At 40.5% G+C, this 15,239-nt stretch overlaps 1 protein-coding gene across 4 annotated transcripts in view; it reads left to right on the top strand.

Moving 5' to 3' along the window:
* The window catches only part of pde3b (phosphodiesterase 3B), a 158,503-nt gene extending 150,281 nt beyond the window's left edge, over nt 1–8,222 (top strand). For all 4 annotated transcript variants that reach the window (XM_078414976.1, XM_078414975.1, XM_078414974.1 and 1 more), the window contains exons 15-16: nt 5,286–5,553; nt 5,871–8,222. In XM_078414976.1, coding sequence (XP_078271102.1) covers nt 5,286–5,553; nt 5,871–6,109 — 507 coding nt within the window. In that variant the 3' untranslated portion in view covers nt 6,110–8,222. The remainder of the gene's footprint in view (nt 1–5,285; nt 5,554–5,870) is intronic.
* The last annotated feature ends 7,017 nt before the right edge of the window (nt 8,223–15,239 follow it).

The following is a 15,239-nucleotide window of genomic DNA, read 5'->3' as shown; positions in this document are numbered from 1 at the left end:
CTACAAACCTATACGTGTTTGGAGTGTGGACTTCGTGGAAAAGTAAAAGCTAAAATCAAGGAGTTGATTGATCAGGACATTATTAAGCCAGTTGAACGTTCGACACCATGGGTGAGCCCAGTAGTGATAGTGCCGCAACCCAATAATGATATCAGACTGTGCGTGGACATGAGGAGAGCCAATGAAGGAATAATCAGAGAGAGACACCCAATTCCGACGATCGATGACGTGCTACAAGAGTTATCAACCACTAAAGTGTTCTCCAAAATTGATCTCAAGTGGGGATATCACCAATTGGAATTACATCCAGAGTCAAGATAGGTGACATTTGTCACTCATTGCAGATTATACCGTTACAAAATACTGATGTTTGGAATCAATGCTGCCCCTGATATCTATCAGTATGAAATCCACAGAGTGATTCAGGGTGTACCAGGAGCAGCAAACATATTAGATGACATCATCGTCCATGCATCAATTCGTGAAGAACATGCCAGGAGATTGAATCTAGTGTTGACTAAACTTCGAGAAGCAGGTCTCACTGTGAATGAAGACAAGTGCAAGTTTGGCATCTCTGAAATGGATTTGATGGGACACAGACTCACAATTGAAGGGCTGAACCCGGAAAAGGCTAAAGTGGAAGCTGTTGCAGATGCACGTGAACCTCAGAATGCAACTGAGATGAGGAGCTTTCTAGGACTGGTCAATTACTGTGCAAAATGTATTCCAAATTTTGCTACACTGGCAGATTCGCTGGGAAAGTTGACTAGGAAAGACCTCCAGTTTGGTAGTGAACAGAGACAAGCATTCAAAGCATTGAAACAGAGTCTAATGAGTGCAGAAATCATTGGATATTATGATCCAGCTGCACCAACAAAAGTCATAGCAGATGCTGGTCCGGTCGGCTTGGCAGCGGTCCTGGTACAGACACATGCAGATGGACCCAGAATCATAGCATATGCCAATCGATCTTTAATCAGCATGGAGAGAAGGTATTCTGAAACAGAGAAATAAGCACTGGGACTAGTGTGGGCCTGTGAAAGGTTCCATGCTTACTTGTACGGTATTGAATTTGAACTCGTTACAGATCACAAGCCGCTGGAAGTGATCTATTCAACAAGGTCTAAGCCATATGCCAGAATAGAACGCTGGGTGCTGAGACTCCAACAGTACAAGTACAAAGTAGTCCACATTGCGGGGAAAGCAAACATCGCAGACCCGCTGTCGAGACTGTTGAAGGATGAACAGCTGAGAGCAACATCCACGCTAGAGATGGAAGCAGAGTGCGCTTGTCGCTTTGTCGCAATTGTGTGCTTTGTGCGCTTTGTCGCAATTCAGTCAACGACAAGAGCCGTGACAACGAAGGAAATTGAAAGGGAATCAGAACATGATCCTGAACTCAAAGATATCAGAGAGCTTATTCATTGTGGGCAATGGGATCAATGCCCTTACAACGCATATGTTCCCATAAAAGATGAATTTTGTGTAATTGGTCAGTGTGTGCAGAGAGGTAACAGATTGGTGATCCAGCAAGCACTACGACCAAGGATTGTGCCATTAGCTCATGAAGGACATTTAGGCATCATTGGTACCAAACAGAATTTGCGGAGCAAAGTGTGGTGGCCAGGGTGTGACAGAGATGCCAAAAGTTTGTCAAGACCTGCCACGGATGCCAAATCACAAGCAGGAGCAACCTGCCAGAACCAATTAGAAGTGCAAAGTTGCCAACAGGACCATGGGTTGACGTAGCTGTTGACTTTCTTGGACCACTTCCAACAGGTGAATCAATTATGGTAGTGGTAGACTACTACAGCAGATACTATGAGTATGCGGTGATGAAATCAACTACAGCAGAAAAGACTACAGGTATTGGCAGAGATTTTTACCAGACACGGGTTGCCTGTTACATTGTACTCCGACAATGGGCCACAGTTTGTTTCGGAGACGTTTGCTGAGTACATGAGGACCACAGGTATCCATCATCACAAGATGACTCCTAAATGGCCACAAGCTAACGGAGAAGTAGAGAGACAAAACCAGTCCATGGAGAAGAGGATACGAATCGCCCATGCCGAAGGGAAAAACTGGAAGGAGGCGCCGCGTGCATACGTTGCTGTATATTGGGCGACCACTCACTCAACGACAGGGAAAAGCCCAGCAGAAGCCTTGTTTGGAAGGAAAATTCGCACTAAAACACCAAAATTGCGAGAGATCACGGAAGATCAGAAGTTGAGAGGAATACAAGAGGAATGTATCGAGTGTAAAAAAGTACATGGCGAGAGACACTCGAATCGAGGGGGCCCAAAGTCCACCGAGAGCTACCGATACAGAGGGGCCAGATGACATCCCTAAGGTGGTGACTGGTGTTCCAGAGGCAGCACACTGCGACACAGGTGGTGAGCAGAGACGACGTCTGGACGACACCACTTTGGCAGATTCAACAGACTCTGATGCTCTTGCGCCAGCTGGTAGACCAAAACGTGAAAGAAGAGTTCCTAAAAGATACGACGACTTTGTGTGATAGACTGTAGTTATAGTTTTGTTTAGTAATTATATGACATTTGTTTAGCGGCAAAGGAATCTTACAAGTTATTATTTGTATATTTGTATTAAGGGGAAAAAATACTTGTATATTTGTATTAAGGGAAAAAATACCATCATAATTTTTAAGAGTAAAGAATTGTTTAATTGGGGGAAAGTACACAGTAATTTAAAGTTTAATTCTGGAAAAGGAGGGCTGTCATGACGATGAGTCATGATAATGATATGCAGATATCGTGACCTTTGTATCAGGTGACTGGAGAGTGGGAAGGTGTGCTTGCTGTGTGAAGGCCGGAGGTTGCAGTCAGGAGAGACAATAAACATAGAAACTAAGTAATGCAACGTATAAAGTTGTGTCTGCATCATTATTCCACATCTGAGGCGGAGATGTGACAGGAGGAAACCAGAGAAAACCCACGTGGGGCACAGGGAGAATGTAGAAACTCCGCATAGACAAGCACCCATATCATATATATACAGCCGGAAACAGGCCTTTTCGGCCCACCAAGTCCGTGCCGCCCAGCGATCCCCGTACATTAACACTATCCTACACCCACTAGGGACAATTTTTACATTTACCCAGCCAATTAACCTACATACCTGTACGTCTTTGGAGTGTGGGAGGAAACCGAAGATCTCGGAGAAAACCCACGCAGGTCACGGGGAGAACGTACAAACTCCTTACAGTGCAGCACCCGTAGTCAGGATCGAACCTGAGTCTCCGGCGCTGCATTCGCTGTAAAGCAGCAACTCTACCGCTGCGCTACCATAGTCAAGATCGAACCTGGGTCTCTGGCACTGTAAGGCAGCAACTTTATCGCTGTACCTCCTGCCACCCAATAAGTTATGTATTGTTAAACTGCACTAATCTATAGCAGATTTTAGTTATATCTACTTGTGTGTTTGCAAATAAACATAGCACAAAAAGTAAGGAAATTTGTGTTTGGTAGATTATTTCTTTGTTGTTAAAATGCTTCTTTGCAATAAATCTTATACTGTTGGAAAGCCTGTTTATTTCCCTTTTAAATGGTACCACATTTGTAAGGAACATGCATTTGTGGGATGAGCAGCAGAGCTGAGTATATGGGATGCGCCCATGAAAAATCTGCCAAAGCTTCTCTGCCAATGCCAAACAGCTTATTCTGCCATTGACTCTTGTTCGGTGTTGTTTGGTGGATTGGATGATTGAAGTCTGAAGAAACAAGACATATTGGCAATTTAACAATTTATTCATTTAATAAACAGGAGCCTCAGTAGCGTGTGGAAGAACCAGCCTGGCAGCTCCTCCTCATGCTGGTCACCAGCCTGGTCACACACTGTTGTGGGATGGCATCCCATTCTTCAACCAGCATTTGTCGCAAGTCAGCCAACGTGGTTGTGTTGGTCACTCTGGCACGAACAGCACGCCCAAGCTGATCCCACAAGTGTCCAATGGGGTTGAGGTCAGGACTGCTGGCAGGCCATTTCATCCTCTCCACTCCCAAATTCTGGAGGTAGTCTCTGAGAAACCCTGCTCTGTGGGGGCGAGCATTGTCATCTTGGAGGATAGAGTTCGGTCCCAGACTGTGGAGATATGGGATTCCCACTGGTTGCAGAATCTCATCACGATATCTCTCTGCATTGAGATTGCCTCCAATGATGACAAGCCTCGTTTTTCCAGTGAGGGAGATGCCGCCCCACACCATCACACTGCCTCCACCAAAAGATGTTACTCTATCGGTGCAGCAATCAGCATGGCGTTCTCCGCGTCTTCTCCACACTTTGACCCTATGATCCAACTGCCGTAGGCAGAATCTGGACTCATCGCTGAACATAACGTTCCTCCACATGTTCAGGTTCCAGTGTATGTGTTGCCGACACCAGCGCAAACGGGCCTGACGGTGAAGGGCAGTCATGGCAGGCCTCCTGGCAGCCCTATGTGACCGGAGATCGGCTGCGTGCAGTCTGTTCCGAATTGTCTGGGCAGAGAGCCGTTGGCCATATCGTCCTACAAACCTTGACTGCAAATCTGTAGAAGACAGCCTACGGTTCCTAAGTGCTGTCAGGGTGAGGAAACGGTCTTCTTCGGGTGTCGTCTTCTTGGGACGCCCACTTCGCGGCCTGTCTCTGACATCCCCCGTTATATGGAACTTGGCCTTCACTTTGGAGATGGTACTAGGGCTCACTCCAAATAATGCCGCAACTTGGTTTTGCGGAACACCAGCTTGAAGTTGCCCTATCGCACGGGCCCTATCCAGATCAGTCAAACGTGGCATGCCGATTCTTGGAGCAGACATCTACTGACCACTGTAGCAGGGCCCATGCTCACAGATGCTGCCAATCAGGTTCCAATCAGGCACCTGATTGTCAGCACCTGGGGGTACCAGAAGCTCAAAACAAGAGTCAATAGCAACAGCAGAATAAGCTGTTTGGCATTGGCAGAGAAGATTTGGCAAATTTTTCATGGGCGCAACCCATATACTCAGCTCTGCTGCTCATCCCACAAATGCATGTTCCTTACAAAGGGAAATAAACAGGCTTTCCAACGGTATAAGATTTATTGCCAAGAAGCATTGTTACAACAAAGAAATAATCTACCAAACACAAATTTCCTTACTTTTTGTGCTATGTTTATAATAGTAATTACAATTTATCCAGTGCAAATAGATATGTTACTTGTCTCGTGAAATGTATTTCATCTACTGATCCGAAATCTCACGATTTAATCCCAGAGGATTTCTCACATTCTTTTTAATGCTATACAGGGTGATGAAGAGGCAAGCCTTGGGTTACCTATTAGCCCTTTTATGGACCGCTCTTCACCTCAGCTGGCAAGGCTGCAGGAATCTTTTATAACACATATTGTAGGGCCTCTGTGTAACTCGTATGAGGCTGCAGGATTACTGCCAGGTCAGTGGGTGGATGAAGAGGATATTGATCCAGAATGCGGCGAGGATGATGATGATGATGAGGATATGGAAGATTTCGAATCCGAAGATGAAATTGATGATGACGATCTTGATCTCCCAAGAAGTAAATATATTTTTGACTTGAAGTAAAATTCAAAGTAATAGTAAATACAACATTAGCTGCTCCTTCAAATATGTGGTGTAGCTTATATACTCAGATTGATATACAACTTGGAGGAAAAATAAAGCACATTTTTACATGATTCTCTTGCCGTTATAGATATTTTAAAGTAGTTTGTTTGTAACAGTATTAAACAAAATCTAATTGAGTCTATTTTGAAAATAAATCGAGAATAATAAATTGGTCTAAAATATGTATTTTGAATTGGTTGGAGTGATTGAAAAGTTAAATAAAATGTTTCTAATTCAATGTGTTAATAGGACATAGGAGGAAGAGGAAACGGAGACAGAGAATTTTTTGCCAGATTATGCACCACCTAACTGAGAATCATAAACTGTGGAAGAAAGTAATAGAAGAGGAGGGACATGAACAGCAACGCAAGTCAGAGTTAAATCTGCAACAGACAGATAGTTCATCCTTACTTCAAACTTCGGATGACATCCAGGTAATTGAAGAAGCGGATGAGGAGGAAGAGAAGCAACAAGTGGAGGGGCAGTAGTGCTGAGAAGATGCAATGCTAAATAAATAACATATTGCTGACATTGGAAACTGTTGTACTATGTTAAAAGGCCTTATTACTGTGAGAGGGTTCTGGCACTCACCAGGATCCTAGTCCTATGCACTTTTACCCATGGAAAGGTTTGAGTTTGTATACCATGAATCAAAGCCCATTGTGCCATTTGGTGTCCAGATGTTTTCGTTCTGATGCTGCCTTGCAGAATAAAGAGGTGCTCAGTTTCCATGCGGTACTGGAGGATGTTGCAAAAACTTCAGCTTAGCAACTGCTGTTACCAAAGTGAACTGAAAGTTTACCATTTTCCGTTATTAAGGAGGAAGGTGGATTTTAAGCATGTATCACATGTCAGGTGGACTTGAAATCTGCAGGTTGTACCTGTAGGAGGTCAGAATGGAGTACTGCGGTAAAGAGCCTGTTATAAGGACCCTTTGTTTTTGTTTCTCTCCAAAAGAATCTGATTTAATGCAGGTAACAGATATCAAATCCTTGTCTCATTGTATGACTGAAAGAAATGTTAGAGTGACTGAAAAATCAAGCTGCATCATTTTTCTGATGTCTTTTAATGTTGTGTACAAATTGTCTTGTTTGGTTTTTGTGCTGGAAGTACTCAGAAATGTGCAGTGGCCAAGCGTTTCAGTTTGCTCAAACTTCACCGTATCATTGTTCTGTGATGGAACACAGGTGTGATGTTAATGATGAAGGGATTCTCTTTAATGGTATATTGTTTTTTTTCACTGCAACTCAGGATCCATGCGAAGCTACGAGAAGCAATGCCATTGAAGTTATGCAGGTTGGGGGGGGGGGACGGTGGGGAAGTCAAATGACAAGTAAATACCTTAATCCATTTTTATTTGGAAAGTTAAATTGGTCTTTCAAGTCATGTATCATAAACAAGCTTCCTCACTTATGTATCTGCATTGCTAGTAATACAAGTTGGTTATTGCACATCATCATGCTGAAAGGCTGCTATGTATTGCAGTCGGTATACTATGAAAATAGTATAATTGCCATATGGTTTCAGTATGATGGAATATGGCATATTGTATAATATGTGGTTCCACTATTATTTTCCACAATATAAATTCTAGACATTCCACAAGGGCATCGTACTGCTCCGATGTATTTATCTGCAAACTCATCCAGTGTAAAGGTGGTTGCAAAAAAATGCATGTACAGCTCTTACACAATATTTGTAAATTAGTTTAGGCTGCGGGTATGTAACTTTCTTATGCAGACTGTACAAAATAGTTACCAACAGTTGTGCACCTTTTTTCATACCAAACAGATGTTTTCAATTATGCACAGATAACTACATTATAAAAAAATCATCTGAAATCTTTGGTTTAATGGATTGTATCAGAATGCGTTTGTACATATAGAGCAGTTGATACAATTATAGAGACAGTAATTGCCCTAAGATGGCTAGAAACTTTACCCATCACCCATTAGCAAGCAGATGACCTGTAACACTGACAAGAAATTGTATTGTTTCTTAATTTCTGCAACAATAGTTTGTGTGCCTTTTTACAGCCACCTACAATATTAATACACTCTACTTCAAATTTGCCACAAGGTCATGCTGAACTGTGTCCTCTTAAAATCAGAATTCTTAAATTTGTACTCCGCTAATAAGCATATGATGTATCAGGCAAACTTCTCAGCGACAGCAAGGAGAAGGTACTATATTACGGTATATAGTAGTTGACTGACAAAATAAGAAAATAGTGAATCAGACTGGATGCTCCAACCAAATCTTGTGTTAGCTATGCACTAGATGCTAAAAGTTGAACACCTCATCACAGCACATTCTGTATGTAATTTATTCCATTAAAAAACATGATTTTTATGTCTATGTATATATGTGTATACTTTGATATATGCATATATATACAGTTTTATGGTTACTGTCCATTTTGTCTGAATTGTATTTAAATACTTTAAAAAATGTGACTAGTTAAACACATTTGCAGAAAATATTTTAGTGCAGGAAACACCTACACCTTTTCTGGTAATATTTATGATTACTTAGAGCAAGCTGCTCTATAAATTAGTATGTAATTTTTATATTGTTTTGAGTGTATTTTTAAAACACTGCCTACGTTTTAGCATGTTAGAGCCTTTTAAACAATAATAATATGGTACATCATTTTCTTGAATTTCCTGAAATTCTTCTCTAATTTCTTTAGCCTCTTGGAAAGTATTTTATGTACTTCTGGTTTCCTTTATGAAAATATAATTTCTCCATGACTTTTAAAAGTGAGGTTAGTTCTGTCGTGGGAATGTATTGGTTGTGTCTTTCCACATTCATCATAAGACGTTCAGTTGGTGCCATGTTATTGACATTCAGTTCATATCAGCAAGGTGTCAAACAACACTTTTTTCTATTTTTATTTTGTAAATTTAACTTATCCAAACTTGCCACTGAATGACATACCTTGGATTCCAATTATTTTCTTCAAATTAATAGATTTATATAATTTACTGACGTCATTTCATCTTTACTTTTCGTGTAATCAAATTTGTCCTAACTCCATGAAGGAAATCAAACCCACACAATATACTGTTAATCACAAAAGGACTCAAAAGTCCCGCAGTAACTCAGCAGGTCAGGCAGCATATCTTGAGAACATAGATAGGTGTTGTTTCAGGTCGAGACCCTTCAGGCAGAAGAATTCCCAGATTTGTGTTCTACAACACGCACCAGGTCCATACCATTTACTGTTTAAGTCTTGCCTTGGTTTGTCTTCCCAAGATGGAAGACCCTGCATTTATCAGAACTAAACTCCATTTGGCATTCCTCACTCCATTGGCCCAGTTGATCAAGATACCATTGCAATCTTAGATTATCTTCTTTACTTTTCACCATACCATCAATTTTAGCATCATTCTCAAACTTGCTAACCATGCTACCTGCATTTATACCCAAATCATTAATATAAATAAGGAATGGCCCAGACACACTACATGTTTACAGTCTCCCATCTGAAAAACAACCTACCACCATGCTTTGTCTCCTTTTGCAAGCCAATTTTGTACCCAATTGGGTAGCTCACTCTGGATCCCATTTGATCCATCCTTCCAGATTAGCCTGGCATATGGTACCTTGTTAAAGGCCTTGCTAAAGTCAATGTAGACAACGCCTACCACACTGGCCCCATTGGTCATCTTGGTCACCTGATCAAAACAATCAATCAGATTGGTGAGAGACAATTTCCTGCACACAAAGCCATACATTAGTCGGCTTTCTAAATACATTAGATCGTGTCTTCAGAATGTTGGAAAATAGGCACAAAATGCTGGAGTAACTCAGCGGGACAGGCAGCATCTCTGGAGAGAAGGAATAGGTGATGTTTCAGGTTGACTCTTCAGAATGTTAGAATGCATTGAACATTGTTCTTTAGAGTTTAGGCTTTCAATCTTCAAAGTAGTTAATCTACAAAATAGTAGATAACCTGACACCTCTTGACATGGGAGGTCCAGATGTTATTTAAGCAGCAACTGAAGAAGTATGCTGGATCATCTCGATGCTTCTGCACTGGAATACGATTCTAACCCAAGGACGTAAGTAAACATAGAGTATGATGGCCACTTTTGTGTTATCTTGATGGATTGATGCTGCGTGAAAATTAAATTCCTGCCACCATAAGTATGAAAGTCTTTGCTTTGTCACAAAATAAATTAAGTGTGCTGAATAGAAAATTATTTCAAGATCCAAGGATATACCCTGACTCTTGGAGGAGCAACATCTCATTAATTTGCAGAGTCTGAGCTTTACAGATCTGGAGAGGAAGATGTCTGTGATTGTAAAATGAAACTAACAATGAACATCAAAACCATCACTTGCCAAAAATTTAAACTTCACAAGTAAGAATCAGGCCATTACAGGATATATGCAAACGAGGCAGGTTACTGTCCCTGATTAAAGTGTCTATATTGTTAGTATATTATCTAGATTGTTTTTGGATATATTATTAGCAGCACAAACAGCTCCAATGTCTGAAAGGTAGCTTGGTCTTTTTTTCCATCAAGTGGAATCTGAAGATATAACCTGGATTTTTCCAAAGCCTTACCCCTTATGCATTTATGTTGCAAGGAAAGAAGCTGTGTTTAATAATAATAATCCTTTATTCATCCCACAACGGGGAAATTTGCAGGGTTACAGCAGCAAAGTGGATAGCAAAAATAAATAAGCATTCTTTATATTTAAAATAATGGTAATTATCTTTATTATAATGGTCTACTGGGAGCAGTGCTGGTTGTGCAGTCTGACGGCAGCAGGAAGAAAGGACTTTCGATATCTCTCCGATATATTGACTACATCCTCTTTTTGTAATTTGCTGTCAGATTGTTAACTATGGATTGATTGCCTGAATTAAGACACTGCACCACCTGCTTTGTTTTTTGGAGAGAATGGAAGATTGCATTGCAAGAGCTATCAACCGCAAGAACTTTAAAAAATAAATCATGCAGCATTTCATATTGTTGTTTGAAAAGTAAATTGATAATTATGTTTCTATCCTAAGATGCATATCAGTATCCAGGCAGAATTGTGTTTCCAGGCTTGCTTTGATGATGCCTGTGCACAGTTCCAAAATAAAATTATTATATAGTTAGAACTTCAAGAGCGATGACAAAATTGAAGGATTCAGCATGAATGTAAACCATATAAGCTAAGCTTGAGTCATGTAAAAAATGTTAAAAGACCTTTGGAAAAAATGTAATTTGTTAACAATGTTTAAAATGTTTATTTATCTAAATAAGATAAACAGGTCTGCGGGTAACTTCATATTATCATTACCAAGGAGTTTATTTTAAAGAGACCAAGTAAACATCTGGAAAATATATCTGTGCACTCTCAAAAATCAGATTTTCTTTCTGACCCATGTCAAAAACTGGTAAGGCCACATAATTAATTGTTAAATGTATTTGAAAGAATGAAATGCTATGGAAAGCCATGTGGAAAATATTGCATAATGCTAATTTAAAGGTAAATATTTTCCTCATTTGTAGCCTCTAAATAACTGAGTGGAGACCTATACCCCATCTAGATTTGGAAATATATGTCTGCTTCAACAGTATCACTTGGTCAGAATCCTGAAACTCCCTATTCAGCGGCTTTCTGGAAGCAGCCTCATTGTATCAGCTCCACTGGTGGTAGAAGTTGGCTTGCCGTTACCTTTTGTAAAGTTACACGGTTGGATAGTAAATGCTGCCCTCATCTCTAACACAAGTGCAAAGATGAACAAAACATTAAGATATCTTATGCAATTGAACTATCATTTTGAAAGTTTCCATAATTAATACTATTCCCAATTTGATGGTTTGAAAAGCAACATTTTTTTAAAGCCAAGAACAGATGTTTTTCCTACCCTTTTGAATCATTGAGATTGAATCATGAAATGGATATATGGCATTTCCTATCAACAGGAGCTGACCCCAATAATATTTGAAGCCTGACGAATAAATGTTTAGCCTGTTATTTCCAAGTTGGACGCAAACTTAAGGCTGCATAATCAAATCAGTTCACTTTTCTTACAATTTTTGAACAGTTCTGTTAATAATCTGACTCCAGCATCTTCCTCATCACTAATTTTTTAGATTTTTTTTTTAGATTTAGTGATACAGCGCAGAAACAGGCCCTTCAGCCCACCGGGTCCGCGCCGCCCAGCGATTCCCGCACATTAACACTCCTACACCCACTAGGGACGATTTTTTTAACATTTGCCCAGCCAATTAACCGACAAACCTGTACGTCTTTGAAGTGTGGATGGAAACCGGAGATCCAGGAGAAGACCCACGCAGGTCACTGGGAGAACGTACAAACTCCGTACAGACAGCACCCGTAGTCAGGATCGAAGCTGAGTCTCCGGCGCTGCATTCACTGTAAGGCAGCAACTCTACCGCTGCGCCACCGTGCCGCCCTGCAAGGCTAACATGTTTGTCGCTGTTTGTTTTCTTTATCCCGATCACAATTACGAGCTCACGTTTGCTCTCCGTAGGAGGAAAAAAATCAAGACACAAGTTTGATTCTAACTTCGGGTGCTGTTGTGCGGAGTGTGCATGTTCTCCCTGAGACCTCGTGGGTTGTCTCCGGTCTCCAGTTTTCTCCCACATTCCAAAGATGTGCAGGTTTGTAGGTTAATTGGCTTTTGTAAATTGTCCATAGAGTGTCGGATGCGAAAGTAGGATAACAGAACTAGTGTGTATGGGGGACTGATGATCATCATAGATTTGATGGGCCTGTTTCCACACTGTATCGCTAAATTAAAACTACATTTTTGTAAGTAGATAACCAGGACATTTACAATTCATATAACAACTTTCAAAACTATGAGATAAAAACCAAGTCTTTTAAATCTCACCAGTTTTATGAGTGCTATTGTATTTCATTGTTTTTATCTTTAGCCTTTTAGATCTCCAGTATATTTAGTTTAGTTTAGAGATACAGCATGGAAACAAGCCCTTTGACTCACCAACCAGCGATCCCCGCACATTAACACTATCCTACACTAGAGACAATTTTTATATTTATACCAAGCCAATTAATTACAAACCTGTGTCTTTGAAGTGTGGATGGAAACCGGAGATCCAGGAGAAAACCCACGCAGGTCACAGGGAGAACGTACAAACTCCGTAGAGATAGCCCCCGTAGCCAGGATCGAACCTGGGTCTCTGGTGCTGTAAGGCAGCAACTCTAACACCGTGCCGCCCACTATATCTGGCAGACTTTTCTGAAGAAATACACACAGTAGCCTGCCCTTTTCTTCTTCACAATTATAAACTCCTGTATTTCTACCAGGGAATGATATTTGGCCTGCTACACTTTTTCTTTTTCAATGATTTGTAGAAGCTCTTGCTGGAAACTGCCTGGGTGGACGTGTAAATCATTGGTAGCTGTGCAAGACGTTGAGCTTGTTATGAATTTTCATAGCTTACCAATAACCTGAAAAATGGATGCCAAAAGTGAGGAATAGACCAAATAAAAAGAATAGGATAAAGAACTGGCAGAATGATGATGAAACATAAAGTGCATCATGCGAACAGGAAACAGCGCGCATGCAGGCTCAGTACATTTCTAATTAGATTAGCCATGATCACAATGAATGGCGGTGCTGGCTCGAAAACCTATTTTCTATGTTTCTATTAGAGGGTTTCAGCTACAGGAAGGGGTTGGAGAGACTTGGATTGCTTTCATTAGAATGTCGGAGGTTGAAGGGAGATTTGATGGAAATATATAAAATTGTGAGAGGCATGGATAGGGTTGACAGAACCTTTTACCAAGGTTGGAAATGTCCAAATACAAGAGATTGTAGCTTTAAGGTGAGAGGGGAAAGTTTAATGAAGATGTGTGGGGGAAGTTTTTTGACAGTGTGTTGGGGGCCTGGAGCACATTGCCTGGGGTTGTGGTGGAGCTCGATACGATAGTGTTGTTTAAGAGACTTTTGGATAAGCATATGGACATACAGGGAAATTAGGGATATGGATCATGTACAAGCAGATGAGATCAGTTTCACTTGTCATCATGATCAGCACAAACATTGTGGGTTGAAGGGCCTGTCCCTTTGCTGTACTGATCTATGTACATTGGGTAAGGATGTGTGATGGGGCTGAGTAGGACTGAAGCAAGTATTGCTGCATGTAGCTTAGAAAGAAACGGACAGAGTTTGGCTCAATGCAGTGTCTCCCAACTGGGTGCTCTGTCATTGTGGGCCAGTGAAGATGAAGGATGTTTCCAGTAATTACAAGGTAATCTGTGAAACTGCCACTACACTAGAAATACAGATAAACAGTTATGTTTGAGTAGTCTTTAGTCCAATGAAGATTTGTAGTGTTTTTTTAAAAACTGTAGCTCATGTTTAAGAAAAGCTTAAAGTTAAGTAATATATTGTGTTTAAAGCAGGAAACGTGTTAAAGAAGCTGTCGGGTTTAAATAACTTCATTTTTATTTATAACAATGACAACATATCGATATCCCTAATCTCTTTAGTAGATTTAATATCTCAGTTATTGCGATGTTTAGATTCAGGTCAATAATCTATTTTTTGTGGTAGGTTCGTTCTAAAGTACCGAATGAAATGGTTCAAGTCCTGTCCAGAATGCAAGCGTGTACTTGTATAGTGAGACACAAAATTACATTTTTCTTCAATATACCCATGCTCTTGAATTTCTCACAAATTAAAATGATTAAAACATGAATTTTGTTATGCAAATTTTAATAACATCCTAATGGAGTAACTAAACAAAAGAATTTTAACATCAGTGCTAGAAAGCTCAAAGATATCAAAACCATAACCAATACAAACGTGCACGATGTACATGGACGACTTGTTTCTACTACAACTTGTTAAACAATGCTGCAAAAATGCACAGAGAATGCACCGTAGAGAACGTACGTACATTTACTGGAAGTGTGATTGTGAACTGGAGTACTTTGCACTTCTAAATATGATGCGTATTTCGCCCTCACTTGGGTTGAGAAAAGAAACTTTAGAAGGGATGGAAGGACATTTAGCATTTTCAGGCCAGTCTTGCTAGTTCCCCAGTAATTAATATCACTGCTGCTTGGTGCCTTGGAGTGTTTAAATTGGGGTGAGGGGGGGGTGGATGGATGGAGAAAGGAGGCGGAAATGTCAAAATTTCCAGAATCTACATCAAGTTCAAAAATACAGCTATTAATTTTAATAACCCCCTTTAATATTTCATTTGTAAGAAAAAATGAAGAACAATGCAAACCAAATGGGGCCATTTCCAAGGGAGTGTCAAAAGATAGATATATGTAAATATAATAATCTGATATACTTAGGATAGAGGTGGTTGCTAGATCTGAAGATTTTCCAGACTTGGATATATTAATATCCCATACAATTCAAATGTTATACACAAATACAAATTCCAATGAAGTCAGTGAGTTTAAAGGGGGCAGGCATTCTAAACTTTTGCTCCATCTGCAAACCTACTCACGCTCCTGCCCTCTTGCATTCTCCACCATGATCCCTACCCCAGGCACATTGTAGACCCCTGGCTCTCCCTGCACTGGATCACTGGCCCACATTCCGGGCTAATATTGGGGCCAGGTGCTTTCCGTCAGGTCAAGTCATAGAGTCATACAACG

Source organism: Rhinoraja longicauda, chromosome 18 (genome assembly GCF_053455715.1).
Source record: "Rhinoraja longicauda isolate Sanriku21f chromosome 18, sRhiLon1.1, whole genome shotgun sequence".
Lineage (NCBI taxonomy): Eukaryota > Metazoa > Chordata > Chondrichthyes > Rajiformes > Arhynchobatidae > Rhinoraja > Rhinoraja longicauda.
Note: the sequence above shows the minus strand (reverse complement) of the source record. Positions and strands in the feature narration are given on the sequence as shown.